Here is a 17,308-nt window from a genome sequence, read left to right on the forward strand (position 1 = left end):
TTTTTTGTCATTGCTTTTCTTGAGATGATGAAGGTGGTGGAAAGCTTATCAAGGATATTTTAGGTATTAACAACTGAATTTGGAAAAAGGTTTGTACAACAGGCTGTAGGTTTTTAGAATGCTTGCTTCTTTGGTTTCTGATGTAGCACGTGACATGCATATGAAAAACCGTGTCTTCAATTTCTTTTTATTTTTAATTAATTTATATAATAATTAGTGTTAATTTATGCAGTATGCTGGCAAATTAGTGAATCATCAATTACATAATTAAAACACACTAATACATGGGATAAATTTATTTTATATATTGCATATCTGTAGATTTTATTTTCTAACTTCCAACTGGAAATGAAAGAAGAACTCTTGCGAAGGCAACCAATGGGGCAATAATCTGTGAGAGTATATATTCAAATTCAAGTAGTATCTGGAAGTGATTCGACCAATTAAAAGCGTAGTAAAAGTTGAAAATCTGCAAAATAGTTTGGGCTGTACAGTTAAAATATGTTCCGGCCCAATACTCTACCTGCTGGCGCACAAACCCATTAAACAAAATTTGCCGCCGAAAGGGCCAAACATGCCTGCCGGCTCCGTGTGCCAGACACTTGTTGATTACAATCATAATAAACACAGGTGATAAATCCAATGTCGAGACATCGTCTTCATCTGTATTAAAGCGAAAACTTGTGTTGAAACCCTGCGTATTTTGATTCGTGTAAGGGAAAAATAGAAGCAAAAACTCCCTGATTCTAGCAAACACTTGAGAGTTTAGTTGTGAGAATTAGTGGAGAGATGGCAGATTTAGCACCAGTTCTTATAGCAGTAATACTCTTTGTCGTGCTATCGCCAGGACTACTTTTCCAGCTCCCCGGAAAGAGGAGGGCCATAGAGTTCACCAACATGCAGACGAGCGGCCTCTCCATATTCGTCCACACCATCATCTTCACTGCTATAATCACCATCCTCCTTATTGCCATTGGAGTTCACATCTACGTCGGGTAGTTTTCTCCTATTCATCACTCTCCCTGTTATGGATTTTCCAATGATGATGTCATTTCGTTTGTTTGAAAGACGTATTGGAGCATCAGATTACTTTTCGGCATCTGATTCTTTTGTGTAATCAAGGTCAACTATTTGATCTAATCTTTTTCAAGACCGATCTTCTTCATTCTGATTCTGTGAAAGTAGGATGAAGAAGCAAACCAAGTTACATTGAATGAGACTATAGAGGGGAAATGGTCGTTAAAGGAGCTACATTGTTTCATACACTTTAGTGATTTCCAAGTACTATGATTTGCATATCATCAACCCGTACAACACATGGCTGAGATTCGATTCTACAATCGAGATCATGGGCATTAGACCAAAACTCTAATCTTTTCCAACTCTTTCTGGCTGCAAAAATGAACTGTGTCTTTTATTCTTGGAGTGGATCCCTCAGCTTGAATAATTCCACGCTGCAAAAGCACACAACATATATGTAACTCTTGGGAAATGTAAAGAAAGTGCAAAGACAAAGATGGAAGAAGAGGGAAAAACACTGCCAACATGTATACATTATGATCAACAATGAAGGCATTTGCTGGTAGTATGCTTTGAATCGAAACACCTGTTTTTCTCTGTTTCACTCTTGTAAATATATCATTGACAAATTATACAAAGAAATTCCCTTCAAGTTTAAACAATTTACAGGTTCATAATTCCATCAGGGAAACGTAGTCTACAACGTACATAAGTTCAATAAATCTTTGAGAAAAGGGATATTATGTGTGGCCGTACCTGGTTCAAACTTGATGGAATCAGGGGAAGGCCAGAGAATGTCGCGACCAATTTCCGACAAATTGGAAACAATTCCCACAAAATAAAACAGCAAAACCAGCGTTATCACCAGTGGCATCAGAATCAATCCGATCACAAAAGTAACTGATCCGAAGAGCATCAACGCGATCGAGATCCCAATAAAAAGCGACCCAAAAGCCGCCGGGGAAATCTGGGCCGGCGGAGACGAGGAAGAAGACGGCGGAGAAGACAATAAAGAGAGGCTGGGGAAGGAAATGGGCAGCGGCGGTGAACGGAGGATGTGAATGATCATTGAACAGAGCTCGTACAGCACTCTTGTCTGCCGATCTTGTTCTCTCATTTTCGGTTTCTCTCTCTTTTTCTGGTTAGTTTGTTTAATTAGTGGGCGTAGATGAGAGATTGTGTAAAAGAGTATCTGGATTGGAAGGTTGGTGCGTGTTTCGAGGTGGGATTGTCGATTGAGTTCCGAGAAAGGATAAGAAAAGGATAAGAAGATGGCAGCTGCAGCAGCCATTCCGGATTCGTCACATTTACTATTATTAGCAATTATTCAATATTTTCTTCTTCTTTTTGTTTTTTTGTATTTGATTTATTACCAATTTGCTTTTCTCCAAACATTTTAACAGCAGTTTCCAAGCCAGTCTTTGTAGGCAGAAAATGAATTAAATTAAATAGCTCATTCTGAATTAATCAGCTACCACTAATTGTTCTTTTGAGTAAATTAAATGAGGGTTTGTGAACTTATGGAGATTCGTCTACTGTCTGCATGCTGCTGCTGCTGCTGTTGTTCTAATAGACTTTTCCGGCCATGTCTTCAAATTTGGGTGTATCATCTGAAGATAGTGCAGATTGCAGAGATCCAAGAAGTCATGATTTAGTCCCAGTTACGTACAGAGAATCTAAAATCAGGCAAGCAGGTGAGAGATAGGCAATTCTCAAGAATGTGGGTTTTCGCCAGGGGCCATGGCCGTCTGTATATATCTGTGCTTTTAAATTAATTCCTGCTTATTTGAAGTTTTATAGCTTGTTTTTTGGTATTGCACTGGATGTTTTATGTGTACCTAAAATAACCTGCACCATCTTTTATCTTTTAATATTACATGCATCAAAGCAAACCAAGAATTAATATCAATTCAATTTAGTATTATCTATCATATTCATTCATATATATTTTTCAGAAGAAATTTAATAGGGCCAGTACCTTAATAGTTCATAAAACCTGCTTGACTAACGTAAATCATGATGCGCAAACAATATATAGAAGCCAAATCCAAAAAAGCATGCATATATGTGTAGTTATATACCTCTTACATTAGTCGCCAGTAATTAACAAGCATGAAAATGAAGGTAATGCATGCAAGCTGCAGCTGGTAATTAGATACCTAATTAGAACTAGGTATATCTAGCTAGCTAGACCTAGAGATGCATGTCTTCGACATTCTTGAACCTCTCCCGAACGCTAGATATGTATTTTGCAGCTTTATCGTCCACGCCATCATCCTCGGCAACCCCACCGTAGAAATTCTCCAGCTTGCGGTAAGAATCGGGTTTCCTCTCCGTCACGACGAACGCCACTTTAGGCGTCTGCTGAGGAAAAACCTGGTCCTGCTTCACAATAAGGAAGCTCACCGGCGATCCAGCCGTGGGTGAAGCAGCAGGAGGAGCCTTGGGCTTAATGGGCTGATTAGAGAGGAAATCAAGAGACGCGGGCGAGGTGGAATTGGCGGGGGTGGGCTTAGGGGGTTTGGTGGTATATGGCTGCTGCAGGGGAGCGCTGGAAGGTTTAGTCGCCCGATACAAAGACATAACTAGCTTTGACTTGGAGAAACTCCGGCGCCTGCTGCGGTTCGACTCCATTGAAAGATTGTAATAATGAGCTAGTTCTTGGAGTAGTTGGGGATGGAGTCATACACATAAATGTGAGTATTATATGTAATGCGTTGAGACACCTCCCATATTTATATGCATGGTGAGCCAATTAGGTAGTGAAAAGTTAGACGCCTTTTTCAGTTAAATTGAAAAGGGAAATGATCACTAAAGTAAGCTAAAAAGTTAATAAATATAGGTAGACGAGATCATATCCACAAAGTAATTAGTTGGTAATAATTGGGATAAAACCAAAGCTTGTACAAAATAGATCCTTTGAATAACTAGTTGTTTGTCTTGATTAAAAGTTTCATCAAATATAAGTAGGTAGTGAATTACAACAATTTTATGTTAATCAATGGGAATCAGATAACAGTAGTGATGAAAATTGTAGGTAGGTAGGATGAGGTCCAATTCCGGAAAATTCATGATTTGATTAAAAAGGTAATTAAGATATGGTACAAATAGAATGACTTGTGGAATATTTGTTTTGATATGATCTTAATTAATGGTTTTCTAAGATATGGGCGGGGAATGAAATGTTCAACTACTGGCTGATCAGCTTTAATTAAACATATATATAGTTTTTGAATTGTTGGTTATTATTAGTAGGTATAAGGTGGATGGATGGGGTGTCTTCAAGTATATATATATATATATATATATATTGTTGTTAATAATATTATATATAATAGATATGGAAGAAAGTAAAGATGGGATGGTTGAATTGGTAGGTAGCTAAAAGTGAAGGTGATTCTATTTTGTGTAAGTAGCTTCCAATGGCTTTTGCTTTTTAAGTGAAAGCTACAGATGCAGAAGCACTACCTCTCAAAAGATGGATACCCACATTTCATTGTTTGAGTTTTAATGTTTTCATACCCTATTTTTATCAATTCATCCATCCTTAATAATAATGATGATACCAATTAATTTCACACTGTTTTAGTAGATAAAATAATGCACCATCCATCCATCCATCCATCCAGTATATATATATAATAATATTCGATGCTTCATATATATATATACATCTGGATCAACTTCATATGATCACATGTTGACTGATGTGGAAAGCAAATATCCTCCCAAAATATCTACCAAAACAGTAGTTATGATGGATGAGTTGAGTAGTAGCTACCTATATATTGGATGCATTAACAGAAGATGGAATATTTGTGTACATATGCATACGCCATGGGAGAGAGGAATGTATTGGATAAGAAGGCCATCGTTTTCACTTTTCAAGGGACCCTTCCATATCAATAATATATCCATTCTTCTCTTCACCGTATATTCTCTCTCTCTCTCTCTATATTCCAACTTAATTTTCCTTCTGTTGGATAACTTATATAAATATTTTCTTTTTTAATCAATTATAAGAATTTGATGAAGCAGTATTATAGAGGTAATAAAGAGAGGGTAGTAGAAAAGTGAAGGAAGCAAAGCGATGGGTACATTAGTTTGCTTTAGTGGGACATTGATAAATAAAGTTGTGGATGCTACTCATGTTTCCAGATAACATATCTATATATTCTGCCTCCACACTCACAATTCAGATTCCCTTTTATTTTCTCTGCTGCTCTTTCCCTTTTACACTCACAATATTTTTTAGATCACAATATATCATTTTAGTTTATTTCTTTTATTATCTATACCTCCTCACTTAATTATACCAACACTACAACAACATAACATAATTAATTTAATTCAAACAACACTTTTCTCTGCAATTAAATGTAATATATATTACTCTATCCGTAAACTAATTAATTTATTGTGTATGGACCACATTAGTTGTATTTATTGTAGACTTTTGCTGCCAAAATGGTAAAAGTGATGGATTTGTGACGAAAAGAAAACTTATGGTGTGTATATATATATATATATATATATATATATATGGACACCCAAGAAGCCCTCATGGGAATTGATTCCTTCCCCAAACCAAAACGCCATTCATTATACATTCTTTGTTTGTTTCGTAGGGTAACTCTATTTCTTTTACAATTGACCCTTTGCAAAAAATTTCATAATTTTATATATATATATATATTATTTAAAAATAATTAAAATTTCTTAGAATGAATGACTATTTAACAAATATTCTTCTTGTAGAGAATATTTGTTAAACAACCATTGATTCCAAAGAATTATTCGTAATTTTGCAAATAACGAGAAAATATTTATAATTATAGCAAATATTTTTTAAAAAAAAACCATTATAATTTAATGTTTATTTTGTAGTGTAGTTAAAGGAAGGCATATAAGTTTGGTATTCCTCCTCACCTCAATATTCATTTAGAAAAGAAGAAGAAATAAGATGCTTGTTGGCTCCAATTATATATGAGAGAATGTAGCTTTTTGCCTCTATTCTTATTCTCGGAAGATCTTCCACCCTCTCTTTTCTTTTTTTTTTTTTTTTTTAATAGAAAAGCAAGATAGAATGTCGCTTTTGCATTACCAGACAAATAATGCCAGATATCTGAATAATGCATTATAATATTCTTTTATGACATTATATCAATAATCAATTCATTTTTCTCTAATTTATATATAAGAAATCAAGAATACAGCTTTAGACTCATTTCTTGCTTGAACTGACTGAAATATTCAAAGATTTTTTCCTACTTTCAACAAACTTATGTTTGATTTCATTTTCAAGGTATCTTCAGGATATACCAAAATATTCTCAATGTTTGTTTTTGTATAGATACACCATATCTTGGTATTTTTATCTTATTGTCGTAAATATATATATACACAAACATATATAAATATATATAAAAGGAACATGATTTGACAATAAATAGTGACTTTTATCTCTAAAACACAATATTAAAAATACAACACATATATATAAAAGACGTGATTCGATAATTAACAATAATTTTTGTCTCTTAAAATACAACAACAAATATTTTAAATTATTTTAAAAAAAAAATTCAAACATACTTATGTGTTCAAAATACATATTTATTTATTTCTATTTTTCAAATCTTTGTAAAATACAATAAAATACTCCAAAAATGAAACCAAATGTAGACAGTGGTCTATGTTTATTGAATATGGATGATGATGATGATGATATATGTAAGTTGATGGACAACCAGAAATGTAAATGGGCCTAAAGCATAGCCCATAATAACTGAAATAAATTCCAGAAGCATGATCAAATGTGATGGGCCCAGCCCAATAGACTCTAAAATTTTAGAAATTAATTCAGGCTCTTCCCCAATTTATTTCTTCTCACCCAAGAACATTCCTTTCTCCAAAATTCCTACAAATTGATTTGATTCTTTTACAAGCTTTGAGTTAGCCAGACAATTTTGTATCCCTTCAGTCTCTTGATACAGGAATATGGCGTTGACAAATTTTATACTGACGGTGGCAGGAGTGACCGCCGTGGTTTTGCTGTTGAGGAGCGATGTCAAACAGTCGGCGACCATCTTCCGCCGTAACGTTCGTCATATCCGCAACTGGCTTGAAGAGGAGTCCGCTTCCGCCGCTAAGTACGCACCCTAGTGCTCATAATCTCTTTCCAACTTCAAGTCTTCATTTCCACTATCCCTATCTCGTTTAAGAGCTCAAGCCATTCGCTAATTTCAGCTCTATCATATGATTAATATTTAACATGAATTAAATGATCAGAATGTGAGTTTTGAATTTTAATTTTAGTAAATCAATTTTATGTTGGAGGTTTGATGGTTTATTGGACTATAATCTTCTACAGTGATGCAATGAAAGATGACATCTGCTGCTAGTTTGCTTGACAGTTACAGTTAGAAAGTTAAAAAGCTTGTTTGTAATTTTTAGGAATCTAGGACATTCATGGTGGAAGAACTAAGATATGTTAGTATTACACCTTTGAATTTATTGATTATTATGTGATAGTGTTTGATACGAAGAGAATGAAGTCATTGGGTGGAAAGAGAAATACTCTCTCACAAATTCGTATCGATTTTTTTATATCAATTTCACCGCAATTATCTCAATCAATTTGAATGTAAAGACGCTACAAACTGCTTCAATATAAGCAGCATTGCATTACATCTTTTGGATCTTCTTGCAGGGAAATGGAGAATGCAAAACCAAAGGAGATACCTGGGAAGGATATCCCCAAGGAGGACAAGCACTAGATTCATTTCATGCGCAGGCAACCGCTCATGGCTGAAGTAGTTGAATATGAAATCTTGATAAATCTCTGTGCGATCATATTCCAGAATAAGATTTTCTGTTCTTCTAGCACACTTTTTGGTTCTTACGCCCTGCTGCTTAATATGTACCAAAAGTAGGACTAATGATTATGTGCTTCTTGTAACCTTTTCCGGGGCTTTTTGTAGAGAGTAACATATATATATACAAATATTCTTTTACCCTGTGCTTTGCTTACCCTTGGCATTTGGTTGAGCGTTTCTTGCTTATAATTGATCTACATTATGTGAGCGTGTGGGATTGTCTTTCTTTTCTCCTTTTCATTGTGTAGAGTTCAAGCGGCTCTGTTGATCTGTGTGCTTGTAATTGTGGTTCGTTATAACAAGTTAACAATGAAGGAATCTGCATCAGTAAGGGTTTCTGGTGATCACCGCCATTATTTCTCATGAGGGTTTGTTGTCGTCTTCTTGAACCTTTCTGAAGTGCATGAGAACTACCACGCGCTGCAGATGAGATCCCTACCATTATTAATAGAGAATATCTAGTTTGTGACAGACCATAAACTATCAACTACTGAGGAGTTGATAATGATGGAGGCATATATAATCTGCTGAAAGTCACTTACAGTGAGTGAATCCAAGTACCAAGTATTATTCCCTCCTGATTATCAATCCATCATCCAGGAACACCAAGGGCCAAATCTTTGGTGGGGAAGCAGATGAAGAAAGACAATTGTCAAATGTATACTTGTCCATGTGTTAGATACCCGAGTTTGAATTCTGATTATCAATTGTTGCGTTGTGGAAAATGTAGAAGTGTACATGTCTTGTAGCAAGACTTATAATGCTTTAATTCTTCATCACACAACTCTCTGGACCCACCTCTGATGTATAAGTTGGTGGGTATGCAAAATATTGCCTGCTACAGGTATCGTAAGATAAGAAAGAAGAATGTTAATGTGCCGCGTGACATTGGTGTCCTGAAACTGATCGCTAGGAAATTCCTTCTTCTAATCGTTTTTCCTTTTTACAGTTGACTACATAAATCTGTCTACCCAACTAACATATATAACCCCTGGAACATACGAATTTCAGCTAGCTGTATGTATGTGATGCAATATATTCCGCGCCGTACTATCTTGTTAACAAAATCGAGCTGAACTTCTCCACTCAGCAGCATACATTTAATTTGGGGGTAAATAGCAATTTACCTTCCTGTGATATTAATAATGAGTATATTACCTCCTATTTAAATTGCTTCATTTTAAAAAATATAGAGAGGTAAATTATTGTATTTTAAAAAATATAGAAAAGTAAATTGTTATTTGTTAATGCTGAGCACTCTAACGAGCATGCATCTGACAATTCACAGCCAAATATGTATATATTCAATCAGTTGCATATTGTTTTGGAGCGGATGGATCAAGAAAAAGCCACAAAAGGTTAAGATGGGTTCCGCTGCAAGGCCTTCCCAGCCATAAGAATATATATATAAACCAGAGTTTTAAAGTAAAAAGGAACATAGCATGTTTACAAGATCAAAACGCTGCACGAGAATTAGAGTCAGTCCTGATAGAATAGTCGTAAGAAATATAAGAAACTTTGTTGCATTCAAAGTTATATGATCAAGTAGTTTCAATCAATTTATGATCTTCAATTCTCATATTCTCATCCTACTGCATGCATATATTGTATGTTGCAATATTCTATTTGTACAACACAACAGGAGTGACTACATACAGACTCGCACACACACATTCCATATGATCACAAGGCTAGCTGGTAGTGGTCTGTATATCTTCTTCATTATTTAAAAGAAAGAGGATAAATGTGCATCTGATTGAGAATTTGTTCGAAATTGTCGGTGGGTTTTTCGACAGGATGAGTGTGCATTCCTTCATAAGTTGTGACCACAATGCTCGCATCCGTAGACAGCCGCTGCACTTGTTTCTTCACATTGCATCCCTGATATGTGCACCGGTAGTAACTTCTGCCAACAATAAATGCATCCAACACTTAACCATAAGCAGTGATCATCCTGAGTTTTGGGACCAGAAGTACTCATTCTTTTTAAAGATTGGTACTAATTAATTAAGTTCAGCAACTCCATGTGTACTATGGGAAGACAAGTTCTATTTGGCACAGCTTATTAGTTTAAAGTTTTGAGAAAGTTACAATCTCTTCCATATATATATTATTGTGCACGCTGTCCAGTTTGCATATAAGAATTCTAACGTATCATGAACTCGGCAATTGATCAAGCCTGACTGATATGTGCCATTGCAAAACTTTACTTTTATGGTTTTATGCATTAATATTATATATATGTTGACACTTCCAAGTTTGAGTAGTGTTCGACGTCCATTGTTAAATCTTCAGAATGAACAGTAGTATTGTAAGAAGCTAAGTGCTGGAGTCATTTGTGAATATTGGGATGTTAAAACATCAAACAAACTTCACTTTAACTAAGGATCCATGCTTCTCAATGTGAGAGTAGTAACCGTACAGGTGGGGTATCAGGACACGGTTCGTGATTAAGAAAAAATTCGAAGATTGATCAAGAACATACTATTATATATTACGCAAGTATTTAACTTTGTGGAATATTCAAACTTGAGATAGTACGGTGGTATGAACGTAGAACTCCATAGCTGAGACTAATTGGATCACTGTATCTTTTTCCCAGAAACAGTTTCTAGGAGAGATGGGTGCTAAGATTGTGATGAGAAAACACACTTTTTCTTAATTCACATGATTGTATCTTACGCATTTATACTAACCCTAATATCTAAATATTATATAAGATAAATTTTTTAGCCTGAAAGGTTAATTTCTGATCACGAGCTTCAGAGAGATCAAAATAGAGAAAGGTATTACGTACTGCCATAATTTTCTACATCGATCCTGCAGCACCGTACTACATGCGACATATGTCATGATTCTGGTATTACTACTGATCATGATTGGTATGATATATAAGGTGAAGAGAAAAAGTAATTGTATGTATGCCGACAGAAGATGATTAATATTGTAATAAAATTAAAGACGATGGAGCATGTGACATATATACCTAGGAAATTTGTTGTTCTTGACTGCTTTTTGGCCATACTTTCTCCACCGGTAACCATCATCGAGTATGTCCACTTGGCTTCTTGTTTGGAAAGCAAATCTGGGCTTTCTGATTTTCTTTTCACCATTCTTCTTTCCGCTGCTCCCAACTAATAATTTCGTCTCATTATTACCATTAATATAAGGCCCCTCATCTCCTACTTGTGCTGCAGGGTGATGAACTTCAGGCCTCTTGAAGCCCACAAATCCATCCAAGTTCCCACTGTTATATAAACTACTAGTCATCATCATCATGTGATCTGGGGAAAGAGATGAAGCTGTAGTCCCATGGTCCGTAGACGAATTTATACCAGAAAACCTAGGATGAATATTATTCTCCATTGCTAGAAACTGATCAAACAAGGTACCGCTAATTAGATTATATATATATATATATATGCAAAAATGAGCGTGAAGAAGAATATGGAAAAAGTGGTCCACATTTAGAAAGTAAGGCGGCTTGAAAGCTAACCAACCATTACTAACAATTTCTAGACAGAAATATTTGTAGATGTCATGTCCGCCAACAGAAACTTCAAATGTAATCTTAAGGTTAGAAAAAAGTTACATGAAAAATTGCATGCTAGCTATAGTATGTTTGTCCAGATACATGGTAGAGAATATTTCTGGGTTTTGGAAAATTTGGGGGGTGGCGGCTTTGAAGTTAAAAATACCTGCACAGGCTGCTGATTACGAATGTATATATTTAGTAATCAACGTGGTGAAAATTATGAGTGGGTTTTGGTAGCTAGCTAAGTCCTCATGATCGATGATTTCCTCAAAAAACAAGATAATTGTTGCAGACTTGCAGTACGTACGTTTGCTGTTATAATTATGTTTGGTAATATAATGTGATGCGCTACTTAATTTGCGTGCAATTTCATCAAATGAAGGCTTATCTAAAGTTGAAACAGTAGCTTTGTAGAAGTAGCTATAATTAATATGCTCCAGGTTTTCACGCGGTTACCTTTTTGTATTTTTAGTCTTAAGTCTTAATTAACATTTAAAACATGTACTTCGTTGCCAACTTTACATGTCACTGAAATTATTAGGCTGTACGTACGCCTTAATTAAGAGGGTATTTGCCCAATTTTATTTTTCAAATTTAGTATGTAATTATTACAATTTAATTATAAGATAAAATACAAGCAATTTAATTATTTTAATAAAATAATATTATAAAAATATTGTTATATTATAATATTATTTTTTACAATTTTTTACCAAATACTAGAATGATATATATATATATATATATAAATTTGTAAGTTTTGGAACATCTTATAAAGTATTTCTTAAATCTTATGAGATCAAACAAAAACCCTCTATGTGCACTTACTTGTCCCCAAATTGTTGCTTCTTAATTAATTAAGTCCTTTAAACAGTACTGAGAATTAAATAATATGATTTCAACTTAAAAACATGTGGTAGAGATGGTAATTAATTAATACTAATCCTGACAACCTCTTGAAAATTGATATATGAAGAGTGGAAGTCCATGGACATGTTTCTGGAGACGGTTGGGTTGGATCCACGTGCATTACAAGTTTGAACGTGCATAAAATATATTCATCCTGTCAAGGGGGGTCTACATAGATTGGCGCAGCCCTGACTCAAAACCCAGATTATTCAAACCAACTCATTCAAACGTCAATGCTCTCGGGATTATTTCATCACTTCACATACATAATATATGTATGTTAGTTTTAAGTTGGAAATCCCTTTTTCATTCCTCTGCTGTGTTGTACTCCAGATTATATATTTTTACTTTCTATTTCACAATTCTGTACCTACTTATAAATTGATAATTGAAAAATCCATCACATCTGAAAGATTTAACAAATATGATACCAAATGAATTAGTGATTATCAAGATCACGCTGGCAATGGGGCAACAGCCAGTAAGACAAAACAATTAAGTACAGCAGTTTTACATGACATGATCACCTCACACAACAAGATGACCAAGATTTATTACTATTGCTATTGAAAAACGTGCTTAGGCTTCACATATAGGATCGCATTCGAGGCCTCACCAAAGACTGGGCACCATCAACAAATATGGTTGTCCCAGTCATGTACCGTGCGCCATCACTAATCAGATAAATGACAGTTGAAGCCAAATCGTACTCAACATCAAGCCACCGATGCAGGGGTGTGGCCTCATTAACCAGTTTCTGCGCCCTTTCCTTCCCCACTGACACAGGGAACTCGTCATCAAGATGCAGCCCACGAGCTATTGCATTAACCCTTATCTGATACTTCCCTATCTCCAATGCAGCTGTCTGCCAATGTACACATATAGATGAAAATTTCAGGTCAATATATACATTTACCAATAGGAAATAACTTAAGAACTATGTGGTCATCTGTTTCAAAAACTTCCATCATTCCCTCCAGAAGTTTGAGGATTCTTGTGCTTTCGTGGAACATAAGAAATATGGGGATCTTCGGGATAATTCTGAACCTTGTGTGCCAACACCTTCAGTGGAGAACAGAATGCAAGCAAATTTTATGCCCCGAATATAAATGCATCGATAACTAGCGTAACTATATTTCTGTGAGGTTGAAGGTAAAAAAATACTATATCCGTCCAAAACCTTTGTCTTGCTTTCCTCTTTTCACTTGTGGGGGGCAGGGAAACCACATAGAAAGAGTCTATCAACTTCCAGTTCTCTCTATTACAATCATTTGACCCCTGATTCCGTTAAAAGGATTGGGATACTAAAAGAAGAAGACCGACAGGGAACAATATCATCGAGATTCACAGTAAAAGATTAGCACGGTTGATATTGATGCCTCTGAGACTTCATCGCCACAAATTTGGGGGTCTTACAGAACAACCAAGAAGAAGTATTATTTCATCCACCCTCCATGTTTAACTTATCCACAAACGCTTAACCTAATTCACTTTCCCCCTACTAAACAAGAGAGAAGGAAATGCTAAAAGTTTATCATATGCACTGTTCTCATTTCAATATATGACTTGTACAGTGATAATTCTAGTAACTTGAGCAAGTGTGCTATACTTACCCTTACTAGCTGTTGTATTCCAGCCAAACATGAACCATAGGCTGCTGCTCCCTGATATAACCCTCTTTCAGCCCCAATTATAGAGGTCAAGAATACTATGGATCCCCCAGATTTCTGATCACGCAATGTTTTACCCACAGCTTTTAAGAGATACCACGCAGCCATAAAGTTGATTTGGACAATCTTTTTGAATTCAGCTTCAGCTAAAGACAGAGGATCTTGCATCTTTCCTGTTTCAGATAATTACAGGTTAATCCTCTTCTACTTTCTACTTGCAGCTGCATGGACAACAATTAGATCAAAATATAAAAAATGTAGTGCTTCCGTTACCAATTCTCCACCAAAAGCTAGAGACCCCTCTTCATTGTTGACAAAACAGAATTCAATATTAGAAAAATGAACTATCAAGGATTCCTTGAAAATTAAGAGAACAGGCATTACCCACTAAAATTGATTTGTATATGAAGTATAAGAATGGGATTGAGAGTGAGATAAAGGGGAGGTCATCTCCAGATCATTGTGATTATGATAATAAATAGGGCACTCCAAGAAGACTGAGCCTGACATGAAGATCGACTAGAAACAAAAGAGAATCTAGTACGGAGCTATAGAGACTGTAGTCAATAACAGAGACAGAGAAATAAAAAAGCAAAGATGCAAACATCTTTACAACCTCATAAGGAACAACGAAGCTCATGGGAAGAGGCACAAATGGATAATAATTTTAAACTCAGTAGCGTTATTGATTCTATTACTTTTAAACCAGGAACTAGAAACCAATATTGCATGTAAGAATATACGAATTACTAAAAACACAGGCTCCATCAACTATTAACAAGACTCTAATATCATGTACCTACATAAAACATCAAAATTAATAGCATCACATAGCTGAAGCTGCTTGCCAGAGTGGGGACAGTGGGAGATAGTAATAAGCATAACAAGGCTTCTGGACATAAGCAAATTTGTCCTCTGTCCCAAGGAGAATGAAAAAGCTACAGCAATATATCTTCCTCATCCTAAAGCTTTCTTTCCACAGCTTCACGAGCAAAATGAGATTGAATAGCAAAATGGTATTACTCAAAATATATCAAAGATCGCCAGCCAATTCTCAAGTTTTTGAGCACGGATAGATCACTTGGAGGTCAACTTACCTATGAAATGAGATTGAATAGCTCGATCTCTCTCACGCTCAACCCTGATATACTAGAAATTAACAGATTCAATGAAGGGCTAATCTGTCAGCATACCTTCATAGGAATAACAGTTGACGAAAGCATCCAAACTCCCCAAAATGCTCCTCGCCTTCTCCACCGCCTCATCAAAAATCACTTCTCTTTCTTCTTCCATATCCAGACCCACCACCTCAATTGCTACGGCGCCGTTTAAGGAACCTTTGATCTTATCGGCCGCACTCCTCAATTGCTCCTCGTTCCCCATCAAAACCAACCTTGGACAACACATACAGTACCTGTAAAGAACAAATAACACTGCACAATTTACAGAAAAGAACAAGTGTAACGAAAAAATACCGGCAACCCCGCTGAGCTAAATGACGGGCAATGTGGAAAGAAATTTGGTCGCCGCTGGAGGTGAGCAGAACCTTCTTTCCGGGATTTTCCATGCTCAAAATAATTCTGAGGAAAAGGCGGACGTTTCTTCTTCTTCACCTGCGTGAGATACTCTGAATTATGAAAGGCAGAAGTGCCGGCAGCGTCAGTTCCGTTTCAACTGTCGTGAGCCGACCTGTTTTTAAAGTGAGTGAGTGAGTTTTTAGGAGAGTTTGAAAATAATATAAAAATTAATAATAAAATAAAATGATTTAAGAAAAAATAAAAAAGGTTTGGGATTGTGCATTCATAACTAACCTAACCTGTAATCAACTAAACCTGCTTTACGCATTGCCCCAGACCTCTCAATTTAAGTATACAACATACCATTAACTATTAGCCGCCTACCGCCAAAATCCGCATTAATAAGAACATCATGTGTTGAGTCCTATACCGTTACTCAATTAGAGTTTATTTGACTAATAAATGTCTAAATTCTTTTTTAAAAGGATCCATTATTTTAGACTAAAGACTTTGATCTTAAAAAAAAAAAAAATCTCTTTTGAAATTCAATTTAACTAAAATACCTTTCTTGATCTTTATTTCTTTTATTTTGAGATTGTTTATTGTGTTTTTCTTTTTTGTATTTTCTTCCTCCTAAAAATATATATGATATTTTTTCTATATATTTATTTATGTATTAAAATACCATAAAAGTATATCAAAATTTTCATTTAAATTAAGAAAATAAATTAACACTACCTAAACATTTAATATACTAAAGTTTATTTTTCAAGTTTAAATATTTATCTAAATATAAATATATTATAAACTAATTTTATTTATTATATATAATGTTTAAAATTAAATTACCATTATAAAGCATAATGGAAGTTAAAAAATAAATTATCATAATTGATATATATTATTTATTTAGATATATAATTATCAATTAAAAAACAATAAAAACTAGCCGACCACACCCCCAAAGAAAAGAACTTTACTTTATTATTTTTTTATATAATGTTATTTGAATTTTATCATTTAAATTAAAAAATTAATATACTTTTATAATATTTTAACGATATATTGAAGCAGAAATATTATTTATTTTTTTAGGAACGAAAAACAAAAAAACAATAAAAAAAATCTCAAAATTAAGAAAAATAAAGGAGGGTGATTTTATAAAATCAAGAAAGTATTTTAGTCAAATTAAGTCCAAAATATATATATATTTTTTTTAAATACTGGAGGAGTTTAGCCTATTTATAAAGTACAAAGATTTTTTTAAGATATTTATTAATTAAGCCAACAATCATAGACTACCCAACACGTACCCTTTCCCTTAATATTTAACGGCCCAGGACTAATAGTGCCAAAATTTTGAAATTAGAAGCGTCAATCTATAAAGTAGGGATCAAAAGTAAAAATAATGTAATATAATGAGACAAAAAATGTAATTTTGCCGCCTCCTACTGAACTAAAATCTAAAAAAAAAAAAAGTAAACCAACTGGCCGCCCTACTGCTGAATCTCAACTCAGTTAGCTCTGCTCCCTCTCCCATTCAAGTCGAAATAAATGCACAACTTAATGTATGTGTTTTTCATAGTCCGCCTCCGAATTCAGAACTCATAAGTCGTCGATGGGGCTTTTCGGATTTATTAGAAATATTCATTATTAATTATTTAAAAAAATAAAATTTAAATGAATTAGTGAGTTAATATGATATAGGATCAAATCAAACAAATATAGTGAGTTAATGTGATTAGACCTATTTAGCTAAATTTTATAAAATATAAATAT

The 17,308-nt window shown here is 34.6% G+C and overlaps 5 protein-coding genes across 5 annotated transcripts; 2 read left to right on the forward strand and 3 right to left on the reverse strand.

The window, feature by feature from the left end:
* Positions 1-280: 280 nt before the first annotated feature.
* Positions 281-1,251, forward strand: LOC105177440 (uncharacterized). The gene has a single exon (XM_011100605.3). The coding sequence runs from the start codon at positions 790-792 to the stop codon at positions 997-999; it is 210 nt and encodes a 69-aa protein (XP_011098907.1). The 5' UTR covers positions 281-789; the 3' UTR covers positions 1,000-1,251.
* On the reverse strand, positions 1,188-2,313 carry LOC105177442 (uncharacterized). Its single transcript, XM_011100606.3, has 2 exons — positions 1,777-2,313; positions 1,188-1,454 (listed from the first exon to the last, which is right to left on the reverse strand). The coding sequence occupies exons 1-2, from the start codon at positions 2,309-2,311 to the stop codon at positions 1,435-1,437; spliced, it is 555 nt and encodes a 184-aa protein (XP_011098908.2). The 5' UTR covers positions 2,312-2,313; the 3' UTR covers positions 1,188-1,434.
* A 4,587-nt stretch (positions 2,314-6,900) lies between these two features.
* On the forward strand, positions 6,901-8,036 carry LOC110013193 (uncharacterized). The gene is made up of 2 exons (XM_088884617.1): positions 6,901-7,172; positions 7,733-8,036. The coding sequence occupies exons 1-2, from the start codon at positions 7,021-7,023 to the stop codon at positions 7,797-7,799; spliced, it is 219 nt and encodes a 72-aa protein (XP_088740743.1). The 5' UTR covers positions 6,901-7,020; the 3' UTR covers positions 7,800-8,036.
* A 1,362-nt stretch (positions 8,037-9,398) lies between these two features.
* LOC105177515 (putative WRKY transcription factor 75) lies at positions 9,399-11,745 on the reverse strand. Its single transcript, XM_011100701.3, has 3 exons — positions 11,597-11,745; positions 10,885-11,273; positions 9,399-9,804 (listed from the first exon to the last, which is right to left on the reverse strand). The coding sequence occupies exons 2-3, from the start codon at positions 11,262-11,264 to the stop codon at positions 9,621-9,623; spliced, it is 564 nt and encodes a 187-aa protein (XP_011099003.1). The 5' UTR covers positions 11,265-11,273; positions 11,597-11,745; the 3' UTR covers positions 9,399-9,620.
* Positions 11,746-12,747: 1,002 nt separating this feature from the next.
* LOC105177443 (NAD(P)-binding Rossmann-fold superfamily protein) lies at positions 12,748-15,701 on the reverse strand. Its single transcript, XM_020699050.2, has 4 exons — positions 15,488-15,701; positions 15,206-15,405; positions 13,956-14,185; positions 12,748-13,207 (listed from the first exon to the last, which is right to left on the reverse strand). Exons 1-4 carry the CDS (start codon positions 15,577-15,579, stop codon positions 12,929-12,931), a joined length of 801 nt encoding a protein of 266 aa, XP_020554709.1. The 5' UTR covers positions 15,580-15,701; the 3' UTR covers positions 12,748-12,928.
* Positions 15,702-17,308: the final 1,607 nt, after the last annotated feature.

Source organism: Sesamum indicum, linkage group LG9, assembly GCF_026168435.1.
Source record: "Sesamum indicum cultivar Baizhima isolate 11 linkage group LG9, ASM2616843v1, whole genome shotgun sequence".
NCBI classification, from domain to species: Eukaryota; Viridiplantae; Streptophyta; class Magnoliopsida; order Lamiales; family Pedaliaceae; genus Sesamum; species Sesamum indicum.

Bases quoted from the DNA above. Each gene is read 5' to 3' on its own strand.
- LOC110013193 (XM_088884617.1), top strand. From the start codon at position 7,021: ATGGCGTTGACAAATTTTATACTGACGGTGGCAGGAGTGACCGCCGTG. The intron at 7,173-7,732 runs GTACGCACCCTA...ATCTTCTTGCAG, and splicing joins GAGTCCGCTTCCGCCGCTAA to GGAAATGGAGAATGCAAAAC.
- LOC105177443 (XM_020699050.2), bottom strand. From the start codon at position 15,579: ATGGAAAATCCCGGAAAGAAGGTTCTGCTCACCTCCAGCGGCGACCAA. The intron at 15,406-15,487 runs GTATTTTTTCGT...GTGTTGTCCAAG, and splicing joins TTAGCTCAGCGGGGTTGCCG to GTTGGTTTTGATGGGGAACG. The intron at 14,186-15,205 runs GTATGCTGACAG...TATCTGAAACAG, and splicing joins CAACTGTTATTCCTATGAAG to GAAAGATGCAAGATCCTCTG.
- LOC105177442 (XM_011100606.3), bottom strand. From the start codon at position 2,311: ATGGCTGCTGCAGCTGCCATCTTCTTATCCTTTTCTTATCCTTTCTCG. The intron at 1,455-1,776 runs GTACGGCCACAC...GTGCTTTTGCAG, and splicing joins TTCCATCAAGTTTGAACCAG to CGTGGAATTATTCAAGCTGA.
- LOC105177515 (XM_011100701.3), bottom strand. From the start codon at position 11,264: ATGGAGAATAATATTCATCCTAGGTTTTCTGGTATAAATTCGTCTACG. The intron at 9,805-10,884 runs GTATATATGTCA...TATTGTTGGCAG, and splicing joins AAGAACAACAAATTTCCTAG to AAGTTACTACCGGTGCACAT.
- LOC105177440 (XM_011100605.3), top strand. From the start codon at position 790: ATGGCAGATTTAGCACCAGTTCTTATAGCAGTAATACTCTTTGTCGTG.